This window comes from Ursus arctos, unplaced genomic scaffold (genome assembly GCF_023065955.2).
Source record: "Ursus arctos isolate Adak ecotype North America unplaced genomic scaffold, UrsArc2.0 scaffold_6, whole genome shotgun sequence".
In the NCBI taxonomy this organism is placed as follows: Eukaryota; Metazoa; Chordata; class Mammalia; order Carnivora; family Ursidae; genus Ursus; species Ursus arctos.
Window position 1 is genome coordinate 26,917,479 of NW_026623078.1, and position 18,614 is coordinate 26,936,092.

Consider the following 18,614-nt stretch of genomic DNA (forward strand, 5'->3'; position numbering starts at 1 on the left):
CACTAATAACATGTCAGGTGCCTTCTGCAAAAAGACTATGACTCCATCTTGGCTCAACAGGAAAAGTTCATCTTTCTACAACATCTCAACCCCCATCAGCTATTCAGGGGCCTCCTGAGCACTTGATGTTAATTCAAAGATGCATCGTCCTGCAGAGTCACCCTCCGGTGAACCCGGAGCTTCTCATCCAAGCTTTAATAAATGAGGGTGGCCAATACACTGCGCTTGCTTCTTTGTGGTTTTTCTTTCTTCTTCTTTCAGAATATTTTAATAATGAAAAGTATTGCATTCAGAATCAGAGCAACCTCGGTTCAAATTCTAGTTCTACCATTTTCTGACTGTGTGACTCAGCGTTATTTAAGCCTTCTGCGTTTCTTTCTCTTATTTCAAATGAGAAAAAAATGCCATTTTAAATAGTTATTTATCAATTGCTTATTATGTATAGGTTTTATCCTATCTTATCCTCTCTATAATTCCAAAAGATTGGTACTGTTATTAACCCATCTTAATGATGAGGGAACGGAGGCACAGAGGGTAAGGAATGTGCCGAGAACTTTATTCGGTCCTCACAATGGTTCAACAAGATGGTTCAACAAGATAGTATCTATCAGTGTTGTCACCTTAAAGATATGGAAACCAAGCACAGAAAGGTTCATTAATTTGCCCATACTCAAACAGCTAGTATGTGGCAAGACCACGGCTGACCCAAGAGCCACCGAGGAAAAAGTGGGTGTGCAGAACACAGCACTATGCTTGTAACTCAGATGCACCAAATATGAGGAAACGGGCACGACTGCCAGAGACAGATGCAGTCTCGGTGGCTCTCTTGGTAAGGAGGTGGTGTGTGGCTTAGGGGTGTGTTTATATGAGATACAAAATGTAAAACGGCACCTGAGTTTGGTTTTCAGAAAGGACATAAACCCTGAAATAGATAGTTTGGGTTTCATTCAGTTCTACTCCTTATCAACTGATGACATGGGGCAAATCACTTCATCTCTAAGCCCGGTTTTTTAAATTAAAATGTGGGTAATAATACACACAGTAATGTTGTAGGCATTATATATAAAAGATATACATGAACAAGTGCCAGTTACCATACCTGAGCCAAACAGATGCCTAACAAAGACTCTCCTCTTCACTGACACGCCCTTCATTTCTCCCTTTATTGGCTTTAAAGGTGAAAAAGAAATCCCATAGGCAAGCCTCGAAATCATACAGAACAGAAAACAGTTTTTACTTAACAGGCCAACCCATACCGATGAGCAGGCTGTACACTGCACAAGAGCACCCAGCCAAGGGAGCAAGGAGAGGCTGCAAAGTAACCCACACCCTGCTTGGAGAAAGGGTCCCCTTATTCTTCACACAAACAGAAGTGCTACTCTAAAAGTGCCAAGTCTGTGCATCTACACCACCCAAAAGTGTTTATATGAATTCAATTTTACTATACTATCAATATTAGTATACTATCTTCCCAGAAGTATTTGGGAAGCCAAAGGAATTCTCCAAGGAAACTGGGTTTTTTATTTTGCTAATTTATAAACTTTGATGAAGCCAGCTTGCAAATACTGGAGTGAATGGATCCTTGAAGCAGCCTCCAGCACACCTAATCAAGTTTTTCTTCATTGGATACAATTCAATGAGAAGAAGTATACCATAAATCATGGCTTTAGGTAAGAAAGACGTTTATTTTCATCAGGTTCTTACAAGTTCAGCATCACTAGATGAATAACATCCCTGCACAGAGCTAGATGGCAGACATTCATTCATCTTTTAATGAAGAAAAGGGAGTTTAAAGAAGAAAGCTTTGTATGATCTAGAAGAGAAGGGAGAAGAGACAAGAAACTAACCTTTTCAGCACATACTGTGGGTTGGACACGGTGCTAGGAAATATCAGAAAACTTCCCTAATACAATCCTCAAAATCAAAACCACAACCATTTGTTTAAAATATTGGAATGCTTCAAACGGGAGGTTGAGGATGGAAGAAAGAGACGCTGACTTCTCATTTTTTACCCTTCTGCAGTATTTTACTTTAATGTGTTTTACTTTAATTATGCTTGTAACTAGGTGTGACTGACATTATCACCAATTTAACAATGAGGAAACCAATACTCAACAATATCTGGCAATTTTCTTACAAGGTCACACGGCTAGAAAATGGATGGCTCTGGTACTTTTCTTTGAAAATAAAACCATCTTTGACAAAGGAGTTTGGGGGGAAAGGGGAGAGGAGGTCAAGAAGTTCTTTATGGGGACCTCTATTTTCTCACTAACACAGAATCTGGGGTGCCCAACAAGAAAAACAAGACTCAGATAGAATACTTGAAGAAAAGAATTTTTAAAAATGCAACCATCACGGGGCATAGGAAAGGAAGTTGAGTAGGGCCACAAAATGGATTGCTCAGCAAAGATGAGGGCCTGCTAAGATTGGAACTCATAAATTTGTAATGGAGCCAATCAGCACAATTATATAATTTTTGCCCATAGTGCTGGAGCGTCCAGAATCAGTTGATTCAGGATTGGCAAGACAGATATGGCGCTAAGCAAGGGCTTTAAAGTCTTGAGGGGACTTGCAGTTTAAAGGCAGGTAAGACAATGAGTCTGCCTTCCCTCCCTGAGAATGCACTTAAAATTAAAGCAAGTAAGATTAAAAGGAATAAAGCTATAGCAAAGGGGAATGGAAAGAGTGACACCAAATTTCATGAAAACAGCAAGTGGGTAGGCGTTAGTTTGCGTGATGAGCAAATCCCACCTTGGAGAAGAGCCAGCCTGTCCCATGCACCCTCCACAAGGTTCTGAGCTTAAAGTCATCAGATGTGGCAGAAGCCGAAGGTGAGGATGAAGCTGAGGTTTGAGGGAGAGAAAACTGTACCAGTGGGCCCTTCCATTCTCATACTCACTCACCTCCACCCCCACGTCAGAGCCCAGACATTCTCCAGAAAGCTCTTCTCTAAAGAGACTGGAAGAAATTTAAAAAGCTAAGCTTCTACTCTAGATGTTGACAACTGAGAATAAAATTCCCTCATTTTTGTATGGGGGTGAGGGTGGGGCACATAACCCGAAAGGTGGTAGACTGAGTCTTATCAACCTGTAAAGCCGAGAATAGACAAACAGAAAAACTGACCTTTAACAACAAATGGCAAAATGTGAGGCATAAAAACAAAGTAAAGCAAAAAAATCTAATTATATACACAGATCTGAGAAGATATTACTCCTTAAAAGGATAAAAAATGTTACAAAAAAGGAATACTCAGAATACAACAAAGATAAAAGTTATTCTCAAAATTAAAAAAATTTACATAAAGAATAGAAAACAAAGTATGGAAGAATCTCTCATAGCAAAGACCATAGTAAATATGAGAGAAAAAACAACACATACAAGGCAACCAGTCTGTAAGTTCCAACATCGGATCAGCAGGAGTCCTGGCGAGCGCACAGAAAATGGAGAGAGTGAGTAAAGCTACAGCAGAAGAAAACTTCTCTGGGGTAAAGAAGACAGACGTGTTAGATTAAGATGGTTCAGAGGGTGCCTAATGTAATGAATGAACAAAGCCCTGGGCTAAGACATTCATTCATCCATTCCTTCCTTCACGCAACAAACATCCGGCATTGCTTCAGATGGTGGGGATGCAACTATTACGGAGACCACTATAGTAATTGTTCTTGACGAGCTCATATTTTAGAAACAGGAAGCATGAGCAGAGCAAATAATTAAACAAGGGAATTTCAGCTAGTGGTAAGTGCTATGAGGAGACTAAGGAGGAATGATGGGATAAAGAGGGGAGAGGGTGCCTGCGTGGCTCAGTCGTTTAAGCATCTGCCCTAGGCTCAGGTCATGATCCCAGGGTCCTGGGATCAAATCAGGCTCCCTGCTCAGTGGGGAGTCGGCCTCTCCCTCTGCCCCTCCCCCCACTCATGCATGCATGCGCGTACGCTCTCTCTCTCTCATAAAATAAATAAATAAATAAATCTTTAAAATAAATAAATAAATAAAATCTTTTTTGAAAAAAAGAAGAGTGGGCTCCCTTAGATTGGGCAGGAGGGGCAGCCTCTCAGAGAAAATAATGTTGGAAGGGCCTAGTCAAGACAAAATCGGAGGGGGAAGCATTCTTTTTGAAATTTCAGAATACCTTGAAAAAAAATATCCTAAAAATTTCCAGATAAAGTTGGCCACAGACAAATGAGAGCTAGGACTGGAGTTAAACTTCTTATCAGCAACATTAGATGCTAGAAGACAAAGCAATGGCTTCAAAGTTCTCAAGGCAATTTTTAACCTGTAATTCTATACCCACTCAAACTATCATTAAACGTGAGAGAAGAATAAAGACACTGATACACTGACAGGCTCAGAAAGTTTTACTCCCACGTACTCTTTCCTCCAATGGTATCTGGGTATTTTTCTCCAGCAAAACAAGGAGTCAACAAATAAATAAACAAACAAACAAAAAATAGTGGATATAATTTAGATCTATGAAAGGAAGTTCCAGGATATAAATTATGCCTAGAGAGCAACTAGTCCAACTGAGGCAAGATTATGGAAAAAGAAGAATTCAATAGAACAAAGTATATGTTGAAAACTCAAAAAATATATGTGAGCATGGGGAAGGCCATTAGTCAGGGAAAGAACAGGCCTGTAGAACTCAAGGACAGACAACACAAGAAATAGGGTGCTCCAAATATGATACAAGTTTAAGCAGATTCCCATCCTCACCCTAGACAGTAGATGACTACTCTTTCTTCAACCTCTTCATTTTCTGGAGAAAATGAACCAAAGGGTATGGACTTCAGAGCATCACACATAAAGGAGCCCTCTGGTGAGATGCTAGAATGGTGGCAGGGGAATTAGGCAAAAATCTACAGAATGAACAGAAGGACCCAGGCACTTTCCCACCACCACCCCACATTCCCAGCTCTAGAATGGCAGCAGGTAGGCTTACAATCCTGAACCCATCCCAACACAGCCGCAGCCAAGAGACAGGAGAATCCTGCTCCTGAGAAGCCAAAACACCCCAGAGGCAAGAGCTCGGGTTCTGACACCTAGCACCCCAATGAAAATGCCAGCTCCTGCCCTCCCATTACCGGATACTGAGATCCACCAATGACAAGCTCTGCCATCAGACATAGAGCACCTATCAGCCTTTTAAATTCACGTTCTTCAATAGGAAGAGAAAGCTAAGGAGCTCCAGAAATGTAAGGGAAACTTCCAACATAATCGAGACAGCAAAATAAATAGACAGCAGGTATTCAGAGGACATAGACAATTCGGGAAGGAAAAGAAATGCTCAATCATGTTGGAGAAGTAACAGAAGATTTCCACCCATGAAGCAACAGGACTAGGAGCAAGAAACAATCAAAAATCAAGAAAAAACAAAAAAATGTGGAAGCTAAAAATACAATATCCAAAATAAAGATTTAGCAGAAGACTGAAAAGATAAAGCTGAAGAAACCTTCCCAAAAAGTAGGACAAAAAAATGAGATAAAATAAGTGATAAAGAAGATGTAGCAGACCAATGAAGGAGAGAGAAGAGCAGAAGCAGTAAGAAAAAAAAACAACAAAATTTCAATTAAAAAAAAACCCAAAAACGGAACTGAAGGACACAGTTTCCTGACAATAAGGCTAAGTGCTCGGGAGGGGGGGGGGGCGGGGAACAACAACAACCCATTCCAAAGTATATCATGGTGAAATTCAGGAATACCAGGAGTAAACTGGAAGCTCCTAGAAAGGAAAAATGGGGCACCTATGAAAGACTGGCAAAAAGAAAGGCCAGATTTTCCACAATGGCGTGAAAAACCAGATGACAGTGGAGTAATAACTTCGAAATTCTGAGTGAAAATGATTCATCCAATCTAAAATTCTTTACCCAGTCAACTTGACAATCAAATATGATAGTTTTTTTTAAAGCTATTTCATGAAAAATCTTCAAAAACAAGAAAGGACAGCCCGTATAGCCTTCCTGTAGCTACTGGAGGATGTGCTCTCACAAAATGAGGGAGAAGCCGAAAAAGAGGCACCCCCAGAGCCCAGAGAGCAAAAGCTCAGTACAAAATTGAGGCACTGAAGTTCTGTCCAATGAGTAGATCCTAACAATACAAATGTACTCAGGAAATAAGTTATGGTTTTCATAACTCTCCAAGAAGAATTGTCCACCTTCTTTTAGAAAGGGTGTAGGAGGAGCGCCTGGGTGGCACAGCAGTTAGGCGTCTGCCTTCGGCTCAGGGCGTGATCCCGGAGTTATGGGATCGAGCCCCACATCAGGCTCCTCCACTATGAGCCTGCTTCTTCCTCTCCCACTCCCCCTGCTTGTGTTCCCTCTCTCGCTGGCTGTCTCTATCTCTGTCAAATAAATAAATAAAATCTTAAAAAAAAAAAAAAAAAAAGAAAGAAAGGGTGTAGGAAATCGATCCTCAGATCCACTGCTGGTGAAGGGGCAAATTAATACAACACCGGGGGAGTAAATATGGCCATATTCATTGCAACCTCATTTCTGGGAATTTATGCTATAAATACATGGCACACAGAAGTGATATATGCATGAGGTTATTTATTGCAGCATGATTTTTCATGATTTTTAATGGAAACTGCCTTTCAAATGGGGACTGATTAAATTACAAAATAGAATTAAATGGAATGTTACATGGCAGTTAAAAGGAGTGCTTACAGCAATGTCCACAACAGCCAAAACTATGGAAAGAGCCCAGATGTCCAGCAACAGATGAATGGATCAAGAAGATGTAGTATAGACAATGGACTATTACTCAGCCATCAAAAAAATGAAATCTTAACCATTTGCAACAACATGGATGGAACCAGAGGGTATTATACTAAGCAAAATAAGTCAATCAGAGAAAGACAATTACATGATTTCACTCATATGTGGAATTTAAGAAACAAAACAGAGGGTCATAGGGGAAGGGAGGAAAAAATAAAATAAGACAAAATCAGAGAGGGAGACAAACATGAGACTCTTAATCATAGGAAACGAACTGAGAGTTGCTGGAGGGGAGGGGGGTGGGGGGATGGAGTAACTGGGTGATGGGCATTAAGGAGGGCATGTGATGTAATGAGCACTGGGTGTTATACGCAACTGATGAATCACTGAACTCTACCTCTGAAACTAATATTATATATGTTAATTAATTAAATTTAAATAAAATTAAATTAAAAAAAAAAAGAGTGCTTAGGGCACTTGGGCGGCTGTTAGTTAAATGACTGCCTTTGGTTCAGGTCATGATCCTGGAGTTCCAGGATCGAGTCCCGCATCGGGCTCCCTGCTCATCAGGGAGTCTGCTTCTCCCTCCGACCTGACCCCTCCCCTCTAATGCGCATGGGTGCACGCGCTCTCTCTCTCTCTCTCTCATAAATAAATAAAATCTTCTTAAAAAAAAAAGGAGTGTTTAAAGGCATGGACTCTGAATTGTTTGGGGTTAAGTTTGGATTAAGTTCTATGTAACATGCAGCACAGCCACCCTGGGTCACAAAATCCTCAATTTTCAAGGATTTTGTCAACTGTTTGTTTAGCACAGCCATTATTAAAAATTAAATTACAGAAACTTAAAAGTAAACAAATATTATAAACAAAGAGAATAAATACTCAATTCATCACCTCCTAGTTATTTTACTGTACTGTTATCTATGTCTTGACTAGGCTGTTTAGGTCTAAATACCTGTATGAGAGAAATATTATATAATGGTACGTGACTGGGCATCTCCTCCCAGCTTGGTGTCCAGTATCTTCTCATTGTTAGCTTGAAATCAGCCATGGTGGGGATGTTTACACCTCCGAAATTAGCAAATGCTACAGATGGGAACTTTGTTCTTAGCCTTGTGTTATAGATTATCAGCATACCACCGGTATGTGTGTTCTGTACCTCAGTTTTGCCATCTGTAAAATCAAGGTAATAATAGTACCTACCTGATAGGGTTGTCATGAGGATTAACGAGTTAATATATGTAAATCATTAGAAGAGTGTTGATATAAGGGTTAGCTATGCATTGTATTATTATTATTGGCACATAAAGATCTCCAAGTTATATTGTTAATATTTTTTTTTAAGCTGGGAAAAGTATGTATGAATGCTACCTTCGGATATAGAACAGGGAAAATTTTAAATACATATTCATAGTTTCTTATAGAAAGAAGCCTTGGCAGAATGCACAAGAAATGAATCAAAGCGGTTACCTGATTTCTTTAACTGGAGAAATGAGGTGGAAGACTTGGGTAAGAGCAAGACTTTTCACTGTACACTGTATTTTCATTGAATTTTATGTTTCTAAACTATGTGAATGTATTGTCTATTCAAAATGTTGCATTCAAAAAAAAATTTCATTAACCCAACAAGCATTTCCTTCTCATCTGCTGTAACCAAAATACTATGGGAGGCATTCTGTGATCCTCGAAAGAGACATGGACAAAGGAGAGACCATGGCCCCTGTCCTTTACGCGTGTATGCTCCACCTGGGGAAGACGAAACGTGCACGGGAGACCCCCCCTCGAGAGGGGAACACTAGTCCGACCCTGGGGTACGAACACTGCAGGGCTTTGCCCTTCATTCATGATTAGAACGACATGAAATGGCTCTTTCAAGATACTTACCCTGTTGTATAAGGGATGTTGATGCCTCCCAGATTAATACTTTCACACCCAACAATAAATAGTGTTGAAAAACAAAGTAAAGACACACCACTGCAGATCATGGCTAGTTTGGCAGATTCTCTTGCACCAAGTTTCAATTTCTTTATAATGTAGCCTCCCAGGACAATGCCAACACCAGCACTGGGGACAATAATAACACCTAGAGAGAAGAAGGGAAGGCCAGGATTAATTGAAGTCACATATACTATAATTTGTTTTCCAATAACTCTGTTTCTACTTACTTATTAGTATTAAGGTAAAGAATAAAAAATACTGTAATCAATAAATCTTCAATGTGCATGATTTTATAGCATAATTTCTTTTCAAAGGACTCAAATCCAAAATGTAAAATAACTTTTATGGAGCAATAAAATAAAGACAAGCAATCCACTGAAAAAGTGAACAAAACTTGAATGGGCCCCTCACTAAAGAGGAAATCCAGCTGGCCCATAGATACATGAAGATGTTCACCCTCATTGCTAAGAGGGAAATCCAACTTAAAACCATAGTAAAATACTACTTTACACCATTTGTGTTGATAAAAATTTGAAAGTCCAATACTACCATATGTTGGCAAAGATACAGAGCAATGGGCATTCTACGCGGCTGGTCGGATGTAAATTGTGAGACCTACTTTGAGAAACAGTTTGCAATTATCTGGTAGAGTTGAAGATATACGCATCCTATGACAGGTAATTTCTATTCCTGGATTACACCCTGAAGAAACTCAAGCACGTGGGGACCAAAAGAAGTGTACAAGAAATTTGAAGCATCATAATAGCCAAAAACTGGAAATAAACCAAATGTCCATTACTAGATACATTGCATGTTGTAAGTTCATATAACAAAATGCCACTATACAGCAATAAATACGAAGGAATATAACAACACACAAGCATGAGGACAGATCATACAAATATAATGTTCAACGAAAGCAGCCAAACAGAACAGAACACATGACATGATAGCATTTGTAAAAAGTTCAAGTGCAGGTAAAACTAAACAATTTGTTTAGGAATGCCTATCCAGGCAGTGCAATTATGAAGGAAACCCAGGAAGTAAGTGTCATAAACCCAAGATAGTAGGGGAATAGGTGGGGTCAGGAAAGGATACAGGGGCTCCTGGACTACTGAAAATACTCCATGCCATGACCTGGGTAATAGTTACACAAATGTTCACTTCATGATTATTCATTAGCTCTAAATCTTGATTAATGTATTTCTGTGTGCATTATATTTCACAGCTTTTTAAAAAACTAAAAAACAGCTATACTGCCTGCCCCAAGAACCTTATAATCTAAAACAGAATATATAAATTAGAGTACAATAAAACAATTACACAAAAGACAGGGGGAATACAGGGAAAAAAGCATCTGAACTTTCCCTGGGAGAAATCAAGGAGGGTTTCACAGAAGTAGCAGTATTTGTACTGAAGAAAGAATGAAGAGAAAAATGAGGTGAAGACTGAAATGAGACAACTATGTCAGTAGAGATCTTGGCAAGAACAATGTTAAGGATGTTGTGAAGGATGAAACCAGACTGCAATGGGTGGAGATGAGGATTTAGAGATTAGAATTCAAATTCTTTCTAGAATTTAGGCTATAAAAGGAAAAACGGGTGTGGGTCTAGAGTAAGAGTGGAGTCAAGGCAGAGTTGGAGCTTGGGGAGTTCGTTTGCTAAGACAGGAGGGGACGATGCATATCTATATACGGACAAAAATAGACTGAAAAGGAGCGGGAGGTAGAATGTGGAGGGAAAAGTTTATCTAATGCCAATGCAAGATTCTTGAGAAGTCAAAAGAATACGGAATTAATAGCACAGATAGTCAGACTAGCACTGGATGGGGAGAGAGAGAGAGAGAGAGAGCCCTTCATTCAGGCTCGGAACAGGATAGGGGAGAATAGGGTGGGGGATAAATCAACAGGTGGGTGAGAGCTCCTCAAATCATAGCTTTTCTGTTTTATTATTTTTCCCTTATTTTGCAAACACCGTGTAATGCATGCTATAGTAGCACACTGGAAAAGCACAGAGAAGTAAGAAGGAACAAGAATCCACTGTTCACATTCTGGCATATTTCACTCCAGTCTTTTTTCCATGCTTTTTTCCTTCAAGAATTGATAACATGCTATAAGTTTATATAGATAGATAGATAGATAGATAGATAGATAGATAGATATATCTCCTTGGTTTTTATTTCTGGGGCTTTTTTTTTTTCTGGATAACTGAAAACAAAAGTAACTCTTAGAGGAAAGGGATCTGGAGGACTTTAAATCTAGCCAAGGATTAGAATAATCATTGTAGGAAAGCAAAGTGAGCGCTAAATGAGAGTATGTAATAGGCTTTGCAAATGGACAGTCCAGTGGGTCCAGATGATACTAGGTTTCAGAAGCCTGCAGCTGCACCCGTGCGCACGGCTGAATGGTTTGCTCCAGCATGTTCAGCAACCCACGTCGAGGAGCAGAGAAGGATTAGATTAATCTAAAATCTGAGCTTTGCCGGGCAACCAGTGTTCATTTTGTAATCCTCACCAGAGTCCTGATTTTATAAAATCAGTGATGGCCTTTTTACAGATGACAGCTCTGAGAAGTGACTGGACCAAGAGTGCACACAAGGGAGAGAGAGGCTAAGGGAAACTGAGGTCTCTGATTCCCAGCCCAGCACTCTGTCCACATCACCACAGATGTCTCTTAGAACCAACAGGTTCTGAATCTTTAAGGTAAATTGACCAGAGCTCTGGGCTTAAATGAGCTGGTTAATGAAGTATCATGAGCATTAAGGAAAAGTACACATGTTATCTATCTGAATAAATAGGCAAAGTTTTACCTTCAAGGTGAAAGTGATACATCCATGAAATTCTTATTTCAAGTGAACAATTTACACTCTTCTAGACCCCCAGGGGAACAACAAAACAAATCTCCATGCTCATACCTCAAGTCTTAATTTAAAAGCAATATGATTTATTTGACTAAGCATCCAAATTGGTATTCAAAACAGGAAATTTGTCATCAGTAAATATGAGGTTATATCAAACAGAGTGAAGACCCCTTAAAATTTTCTCCTGATGTCCCCTCCCATCTAAATCTCCCTGCACTAACTAAACAGAAATTCTGACCATTCAGAGATCTCAGCTTAAGTAAGAGACCCAAATGTTCTGTTGTTAGAATATTAGGCATATGGGATGGTGCTGGGGAGGGAAATGGGGGACAACGGTAGCGCCTTCTCACTGCCCCTTCTGAAAGCCCCCAGCTCTGGGGAAACCAGATCATACAGAGCATGGAGAGGCTGGAAGTTGGTTTCCCACCCACGACCACACTGTTCTCTACTTCTTCCCAACCTCCCCACTGCCTTGTGGGGAGAGGGAAATACAGGCATCCCCTGCTTTTCCAAGTTCACATCACACCACTTCGCATTTATGGAAGACCTGTGTTCGCTAACTAAAAGAAACCCAAAGAGGATTTCATTTTTATGGGGGAAAAAAACCCTACATAGGTGACCAGTGAAAATAGCATTCAGCATTTGCTTTGCAGCAAGGGGTTACAGAGCCAGTGAGAGTGGCGTCGCCAAGCTCCTTCCCTGGCAACTACGCTCAGCTCAGCATCAGGCCCCACAGCTGTGAACTGTACTTTATCTTGATTTAGTCTGCGCTTCGTTAGGAAGATGTTCTAAAGGTATCAGAAAAGCGTAAGAGAGGTGGTTTCTTGAGTCTGGGAATGCTCAAAGTTTTTTTCCATATAAATTAATTGTAACTGCTTCTCCGCTTTATGCCATTTCAGCTTCTGAAAGGTTTCACTGGAACATTCAACTTTCAGGTAGCAAGGGAAGCCTGTAAATATCGAAGATGGGCTCCCCCGGCAGAAGCTGCCCACCTGCCACTCACCATGTCTGAGTTCAAATTCGCCTCACTGGCTGGTGCTCACCCCTTCCCTCAGTCCCCAGAGAGCACCCCTCCTACTGCCTCCACTCCTCTGAGCCTCTGCTCCCTATCCAGCCCCTTTCCCAGCCCTGGCAGGATGGTTCTGCAGTCCCTCAGTTTCTGTTCCTCGTGGTCTCTAGTGGCCAAGACATGGAGGGGACGCGTGGAATACAAAAGGATGGGTGGGGGGGAAAGCAGCAAGTGTGTTTGAGGGGAGAGGAGGAAGGACTGAATGTGGAAAGATGGAAATACCTGGACCAAGCCCAGGGACCCAGCCTCAGGTACAGGTGTTAGTGGATAGAAGCCAAAGCAATTGCAGATGTTTAAGAGACAAATGCAGGTGAGAGTGAGGGCCACATGGACAAATTTCCTGAGTTCGAATCTCAGCTCTGCCACCTACAAACCATGTGTCCTTGGACAAACTTCTGAATATTCCCAGGCCTTGGATTTTCTCATCTGTAAAATGTGGATAAGAATAGTATCTTCCTGAGGAGCCTGGTGGCTCAGTTGGTTAAGCGTCTGCCTTTGGTTCAGGTCACGATCCCAGGGTCCTGGGATCTAGCCACTTGTTGGGCTCCCTGCTCAGCAGAGAGTCTGCTTCTCCCTCTCCCTCCGCCCCTCATTTGTGCTTGCTCGGTCTCTCTAGTGCTCTCTCTCTCTCTCAAATAAATAAATAAAATCTTTAAAAAAATAGTATCTCCCTCATAGGATGTTAGGTTTAAATGAGTTAAGACATATACAGTGCTTAAAACAGGGGCACCTGTCTGGCTCAGTCAGAGGAACTACGACTCTTGATCTTGGTGTTCGTGAGTTCGAGCCCCATGCTGGGTGTAGAATTACTTAAATAAAAACTTTAAAAAAATAAAATAAAAAAAAATAAAGTGCTTAAAACAGTGTTTGACCCCATAGTATACACTTCATAAATGTTGGTGATCATCATTATCAGAAGTATGAACATTATTATCTGCCTAATATTAATGAGTGTAACATTTGCACAAATAAATATATTGGAATTGGGCAAAATTTCTATATGCTATTTTATCTATAGGATTGAACTTAAACTATTTCTAATGGTCCGACTAAACCTCTATGTGTTCTTTTTATATAACCTTTGTTTTATTTAGCTACTACGTATTCTTAAACACATAAACCTCTGTTAGCTATTTAGTGACTGTGTGTATCTTTCTGAATCTAAAGAACTCAGGCTGCATTGATTAACTATTGACAAAGTAGAGGATCCTGCTTTACTGCATAAAAGGTCTGTGAACATCCTACTGTTCTCCAGTTGGAAATCTTTTTATCAACTTATTTATCCAAGCAAATTGACATGTTAATTGTCCTACTTCCTCTCTTTCTCTTATATCAAACACTATTCCATAACATTCAATTTTGAAGGATTTTTTTCTTTTAAGATTTTATTTATTTATTTGACAGAGAGAGACAGCCAGCAAGAGAGGGAACACAAGCAGGGGGAGTGGGAGGGGAAGAAGCAGGCTCCCAGCAGAGGAGCCTGATGTGGGGCTCGATCCCAGAACGCCGGGATCACGCCCTGGGCCAAAGGCAGACGCTTAAGGACTGAACCACCCAGGCGCCCCCAATTTTGAAGTTTTTACTCTGAGTTGCAATACTGCTTGCCTTTATAATGTATAGCTTATGAAGCCAAAAGGTCTTTATGAAAAATGATATTCACTGAGTTACCAAATATTAAAGCTACTGATGGAATTATTCTTCTCTATTCTAGTTTTTGTCAATATGTAGAAATGATCTGTACTGAAAATAGACACATAAAGCATACCTCTGTTTAATGCATGACTTGGGACACACAAAAAAACTTGAACTGAAAAAGGGGAGAATGAGATTAGGTGACCTACTCATCTTCAAGAATGTTCTAGGCTCAGGGAAGGGAACTTCCATCATGCCACTATTGCTATTGTTAAGAACAGTAATTTGCTTTCATGGTATCCAGGGCTGACCCTGTCATGAGGCCTGCCACTGTCCGTTGTGTTTACCTCTTTTTTTCCTGCTAGACTGTAAAGTTGTTGGCAGGGACTATATCTTTATTATGTCCATAACTTTCTAGCACTTACCAGGACCTGGAAATACATGGATGAAAGAGCAAACTTTGTTATTTAGAATTTATTATATAAAAACTTCAAATGACATTCATTTCAGTTTTCAATTATTCCTGAACTAGGCTATATCTTATTTTACAAAGAGGAAATCTAAAATCTAACTTGGGACTCAAATAAGGGGCTAATATCAGTTTAAAACTGGCAGGCACTAAATGATGCCTGCAAAATTTCACTGTTACCAAATTCTGAATTGAACATTATTAGCAAAAATTTAACTGCCAAGCCACTAAAGGTGACCAAGCATGTAATGTCAGTAGCCCTCTGAGAACTCTTTTCTATCGTGAAGTCACAGTGGTGCAGAATGTGGTGAACTAATAGATGTCCTCAGTGCTCTTTTCTCTAAATGCACCGATCCTTTCTATGTATCTCACATCCGAAGTTTTCTTTCGTTAAATTGAAAAAGAAATGACTTGCAAACATAAGACTACGGATCAGTCAGTAAGAAAGTGATTGTAAGCTAATATGACTTTGAAGTTCTGCTGCTACCTACGGAAAGGTAGCTGGGCATGGGGGAGGGAGGAGAAAGCAGGATGGGCATCTGGAAGAGAAAGAAGTCTGGTCGGGTTCATTCTCTTTCATTCACTCTCCCTTTCTCCCTCTCTCCCTCTCTTTTTACAGAGACACACACACACACATAGACACACACACATAGGTGTAAACTATACGCCACGCGCTCTGACGTATAGTATCCCATCTCATTCTCAGAATTGTAGGGATTTTGAGTTGCTTTGAAACAGAACATGTCTTAAAATCAAAAGTATCTTAACCTTGTGTTGTAATTTAATTAAAAGCATCTTCCTTTCATAATAACTCAAAATCATGGTGCATCTTACAATCTGTGGTGTCTTAGATTGGAAGGAATATAGCTTCTTTGCACATCACAGATGAGGAAATATCTAATGAGTGATAGAGCAGGGAAACAAACTCAAATTCATTGAACTTTCCCAAAGACTATGCTTCTAATCTTATAATACAAAATAAATCTTTTTCCTACCACCTAGAGTACATTATTTTACTCTTTTAAGCTTCTACTTTTCCTTGCAAACATTTTCTTATAAGAAATAAATATCAAGGGGGCGCCTGGGTGGCGCAGTCATTAAGCGTCTGCCTTTGGCTCAGGGTGTGATCCTAGCGTTCTGGGATCGAGCCCCACATCAGGCTCCTCTGCTAGGAGCCTGCTTCTTCCTCTCCCACTCCCCCTGCCTGTGTTCCCTCTCTCACTGGCTGTCTCCCTCTGTCAAATAAATAAATAAAATCTTAAAAAAGAAAAGAAAAGAAAAGAAAATAGTTAAAAAAAAAAGAAATAAATATCAAGGAATAAAAGACTAAAAGGGGAATAAAAGAGAATATTTTAAAAATGCAAACCTTGAGGCCAGCAAATTTTAAAGCGCTCTGAGAATATAAGCATACATTTTCACAAACTATACATAAATCCACAATGTATCACACAAGCACAATACATCTCTTTCTCTTTCATATCTCAATATCACCCCTGTGAAAAATGTCAGAAATCCCTTCACAAACTATGATTAGGTGTATCATTACAATGAATGTATTTATATTCATATATATATATAATCTCTTTTATAATTCAGTGGCTGTTTTAAGGCAGAGAACAGACTGTTTTTCATTAAATCCACAATATTTCATAGCATAACAGCTAGTCAAATTATAAAGTAGGGGTAGCAAAGCATCAAACCACGTCCTGTTTGGCTGAATTAGGAAAAGCAGCCCATGTGCATTGAACTGAATAGCCACAGTTCCTGAAGAGAAGCCTATGGGCCGGATGGAAGAATCTGTAAGAAGTTCTTTTAAGAATTCTCCTGAGGCAGAGAAGCTGGCAGGGTAGCTAGCCTTACACAAGGCTGCTGCAGACAGGCTGCTCAGGTCCTGCCCCTCTGTAGCTTCGGTTAGAGGACGAGGTGCCAGAAGCAGACCTCTCCGACCACAGCTTCCTCTTCAAGTACCTGGCGGCAGCCACAGTGTGGCTCAGATGCGACCGCTCTCAGCCAACCAATAGAGAATGTTCTGAAACTTCTAGCATGGCCTTGCTGAAATTACCAATAAAGGCTTTCAATGGGATGCACGCTTCTACAAGCCTCCATCTCCATGACTTCATCATGGAGATATCAATATAAAGCTCATATTTAACTCCTACTAAGGCAGAAGGGGCTCATTCACCCACAGTAACACTTTCTTCAACTCTGCCAACACAGGGACACTCTGTATAGTAACTGGAGGGAAATATGAGATTCCCGATCTCGGGGATTCAAGGTCTCGGGAGCACTGACTGAAGGAAAGGTAATAAAAAGGTACATTCAGGAGAGAAAACAACCACACTTTTCATTTCAGGTTTTTGCAAAGCTCCGGCTTGGATAATACATGAAAGTGAATGCCAAGCTGCGTCATGAAAGGGAGTCAAAAATCAAATCAAATTAATATTTCATCTTTTATGGCTTAGAAACCTAAGTGTTTTCTGCATCTAGGCAATAAAACCGCAGAGGGCAAAAACAACTTGAAATGATGAAATGCAAAAATCAGATGTTTACTTCCATTTTTCACCGGCTCTGGGCAACTTAACGGCCAAACAGCGAAAGCTCGAACCAAATTACTGCAGAGGAGGAAAAAGCCTCTTGTAGAGGAAATTTCACAGGAGAATAATAAAATCTTGGTAACTTTTTCAGTTATCAAAATAAGCCTCGAGCAAAGACCTTGGTGTTAAGTTACTGCACTTAGTTTCCGTTCACAGAGGCAAAGCCTACAGATGGGTTGGTGCCAAATGCAAACCCTCTTCGGAGGCCCTGCGGGCAAGATCCATTTTCTGTCAGCAGTTTTCAACTTCTCCCCTTTCCATTGTTGTCCAAATCCAGCGGCTCTCTCGGAGCTTTCCCATTGAGATAGTTGATCGTCATTACACCCACTAATAGCTGAGCTACAAAAACCTGACAAAGCTATCCCTCCCCTGAGAGAAGCAAGCAGATTTTTAAAACTCTACTTATCTGAAATTTTGAGACAAACTTCTAAATACCGAACCATACTTGTTAGAGGACCCTTGCCCCCCAGGGGCCAAGTGGAGATTTGCTCCTTAGATACCGTTTAATTCTACCAATTTCTTGAGGAGGACCAGGACAGCCATTTAATAAACACAGTCAACTCACTAATCTGAATATCCTGTTCCTCTTTTTCTTTTCTTTATTTACAGCTTCATTGAGCTATAATTAACATACCATGCAATTCATCTCCTTAAGCGTACAATTCAATAATTTTCAGTATATTCCCAGAGATATACAACCAAACTCAAAATCGCTGTTAGAACGTTTTCATCCCCCCCAAAAGAAATTCTGTATGCAATAGCTATCGCACCCATTTCCTCCCTCAGTCCTAGACAACCACTAGTCTATTTTCAGTCTCTATGGATTGGCCTATGCTAGCTGTTTCATATAAATGGAGTCATACAATACACCTGTCTGGCTTCTGACGCTTAGCATAATGTTTTCAAGGTTCATCCATATTGTAGCATGTATCAGTACTTCATTCTTATTTATGGCCAAATAATCCATTGTACTGATGTATCACATTTGATTTATCCATTCATTAATCGATGGGCATTTGGGTTGTTCCTATTTTGGGCTATTATGAATAATGTTGCTATGAATATTCATGCTCAAGTTTTTATGCAGACATATGTTTCATTTCTCCTGGATACATGCCTAGAAATGGAATTTCTGGATCATATGGTGACTCTGGTTTGAGGAAGTGCCAAACTGTTTTCCAAAGTGGGTACACCATTTGACAATTCTACCAGCAGTGTGTGAGAGTGCCAGTTTCTTCTAATCTTCAATTGTTAATATCACAGATAATATTTGATTATAGTCATCTGAGTGGGTTTAAAGTCATATTTCATTGTGGTTTTGATTTGCATTTCCCTGATAACTAAT

At 40.1% G+C, this 18,614-nt stretch overlaps 1 protein-coding gene across 10 annotated transcripts in view; it reads right to left on the minus strand.

The window, feature by feature from the left end:
- SLCO5A1 (solute carrier organic anion transporter family member 5A1) overlaps positions 1-18,614 on the minus strand; it is a 133,297-nt gene that overhangs the window by 19,643 nt on the left and 95,040 nt on the right. For all 10 annotated transcript variants that reach the window (XR_006409184.3, XR_006409180.3, XR_006409183.3 and 7 more), the window contains one exon: positions 8,594-8,792. Coding sequence is in view for 2 of the 10 variants with exons in the window: in XM_044382795.3 (XP_044238730.1) it covers positions 8,594-8,792 (199 nt within the window). In the remaining 8 variants the exon portion in view is untranslated. The remainder of the gene's footprint in view (positions 1-8,593; positions 8,793-18,614) is intronic.